At 58.9% G+C, this 2,757-nt stretch overlaps 1 protein-coding gene across 1 annotated transcript in view; it reads left to right on the top strand.

Moving 5' to 3' along the window:
* Uncx (UNC homeobox) overlaps positions 1-2,757 on the top strand; it is an 18,016-nt gene that overhangs the window by 3,041 nt on the left and 12,218 nt on the right. The window contains exons 2-4 of the mRNA XM_013023376.1: positions 6-106; positions 317-492; positions 2,507-2,750. Coding sequence (XP_012878830.1) covers positions 6-106; positions 317-492; positions 2,507-2,750 — 521 coding nt within the window. The remainder of the gene's footprint in view (positions 1-5; positions 107-316; positions 493-2,506; positions 2,751-2,757) is intronic.

Raw genomic sequence — 2,757 nt, forward strand, 5'->3', positions numbered from 1 at the left:
CTCAGCGGCTCGTGCGCCGCGGCCGCCGCCTCGGTGGTCAACCCCACGCCGCTGCTGCCCGCCGCCTGCGGGGTGGCCGGCGACAGCCAGCCCTTCAAGCTCTCAGGTAAGATCGGGGGAGGGCGGCAGGTGGGGCGGGGGGGGGTTCCTCTCCGATCGAGAGTTGGGTGTGGGGGGTGGGGTGGATGGATAGATGGATGGATACGGAGGCGCGCCCGGCCTCTGTGCGCCCCGGACCCGCGCGTCCTGGGGATAGCAGAGTCGGTCGGCCCTGGCCCGAGCCACCAGTGGCTGAGCCGCGCCGTGTCCTGTGCAGACTCGGGGGACCCAGATAAGGAGAGTCCGGGCTGTAAGCGACGGCGCACCCGAACCAACTTCACCGGCTGGCAGTTGGAGGAGCTGGAGAAGGCGTTCAACGAGAGCCACTACCCCGATGTGTTCATGCGCGAGGCGCTGGCGCTGCGCCTGGACCTGGTGGAGTCCCGAGTCCAGGTAAACAGCCGCGTCCCGCGCCGGCCGCCCGTGCGCGCGCCTTTGTTCTAGATGCCGGGACGCGGTCCCCGGCGCTGAGCTCGCTGGGGTGCCGGGGCAGGTGGGGGGGACTCGGGGCTGGGCCCCTCCTGAGAATGGGGATGAGTAGCCCGCACAAGCCCAGGTGGCTGGGGAAGGAAAGGGCTGGCAGCAGTCGCTACGTAGCCAGGACAGAGGCTGCGTCCGAGCCGGGAAGCACTAACGTGGGTTCGAACCCCAAAGGGTCGAGAGAGAAGAAATGGGGGAGGGGGGACGTTGGTGCGCGCGAGGATGGTGAGGGCCGGCCCGGAGGGAGCTAGAGAGAGACAAGATCGGCCCGGCCTTCTAGCGCTTGAGGGTGGAAGACTTTTCCCCCCAGCCCAGTCTGGAGCTGGAGAGTCGGTTTGTTTACCTCACCTCTGTGAACTATTCAGAGTCAGATGCAAACATATCTTTATTTATCGCGTTGTCGAAGGGGGCATCGAAGGGAAGGGGAGGCGAAAACTTCAATTGTTAACACATTTCGAAGTGGGGAAGGGCTGGGGGGGAGAGAAAAAGGTGTTTGATTTTTTTCAAGTTCCCAGTTTTATCTTGGCTTTCTTTCTTCCCGTTGCTTGATTTCATCCAGAGACAGAACTTGGGTGTTCGTTGTTTTTTTCTTTTCAAATAGTCAATTTGGTATCTTCAAAAAATCCAAGATGATATATGTATAATTATAATTCCATGAAATATAGAAACCTCATTTTCTTGGCGTCAGTAATGGGTGTGATGGGCTACTGGGGTGACTGGTTTTGAGGCTAACGCTGGTTCAATGCCTGCTTAGTACCAATAGTTTGGCTTTAAAAGGTCTTTTGGTCCCTGCTTGGTCCTCCTCTCTTGGCCTGTTCTCTTCTGAAAACCTTTCATCCAATTTTTTCTAAGTGTCTTTAAGTGAAGTCAAGCCCCCTTCATTTCCATTTTGTGGGGCAGGGCATCCTGGAATTCACACACACACACACACACACACACACACACACACACACACACAGTTTGTTTGTTTTTAAAAAGCAGTGGGAGACTGCCTTCTGACTCTTGGAGGGGTCCTCAAATCAATATTTGGGGACTCTGCACCTACTAGACTCACTAGGATCAGGCCTGGTTTGCTATTGTGCCAAATCTCTATATGGGCACAACAAAGAATTTGAATTATCGCGCTCTCCAGGGGACGGTAGCCCTGCCCTATGGAGGCTCTATGGGTTTGATGCTTGTGTGGTGGTCCGAGGTGCAGCCCGGGTAAAGGGCTGCTGTGCCTATACATCCCCCCATTGCTCCCCAGGATGAGGCCTGCAGGGCGCATAAAAAAAAAGTCAGGGGGCCCAGAACCTCTCCTTGGAGGCGGGTGCCTAGTGACCGGGTGCTTATCTTCCCAGACGGAAAAAGGACTGGTTTGGGAAGGTTCTTGCCGGTCTCTGGTCCTGAGCTCAGAAAAAGGACGCGTGTATCCGTGTTGGGGAGGGAAGTTGCAGAAGGCCCATCCAAATGTGGCCTCCCAGGCCCTTCCTGGCGAAGAAGCATCCAGATTTCCCTTCAAGGGAGACTCGAAATCTGGGCCTTGACATTCTTCAAGGGGCCGAAGACAGGTGTGGAGGGCTGCCGGCCCATCGCAGCGGCTCCGCGGCAGGACTGTGAGCGTCGAGGAGGGCCCCTGACCTCTGCCTCCCGACCAGGAAACTCGCCGGCCGCCCTGGCTCACGGGCCCCACCGGCCCGTGCTTGAGGAAGGGGCCGATCCCAGGGGCTCGAGGTGAGAAGCCATAATGGGAAGCTGGCCGGGAGGCCCCATCTACGCTCCTTCCGGGTGGAAAAGATCCTCGCTGGGAGCTGCCATCCGAGGGTCCAGACCCAGCCCAGGGCTGTCCAGGAGCGTGGCCTGGGCCCAGGTCTCATAGGCCTGTTTTGGGGCATGGGAGGCCCGCAGCCTGATGATACCTTCCTTTCCCCCTGTCCGGCTGCTCTAGGTCTGGTTCCAAAACCGCCGGGCCAAGTGGAGGAAGAAGGAGAACACCAAGAAGGGCCCAGGGCGGCCGGCGCACAATTCGCATCCGACCACGTGCAGCGGGGAGCCTATGGACCCCGAGGAGATCGCGCGCAAGGAACTGGAGAAGATGGAGAAAAAGAAACGCAAGCACGAGAAGAAGCTGCTCAAGAGCCAGAGCCGTCACCTGCACTCTCCCGGCGGCCTGTCCCTGCACAGCGCACCCAGCTCCGA

The sequence above is a fragment of the Dipodomys ordii genome, unplaced genomic scaffold (assembly GCF_000151885.1).
Source record: "Dipodomys ordii isolate 6190 unplaced genomic scaffold, Dord_2.0 Scaffold68, whole genome shotgun sequence".
NCBI classification, from domain to species: Eukaryota; Metazoa; Chordata; class Mammalia; order Rodentia; family Heteromyidae; genus Dipodomys; species Dipodomys ordii.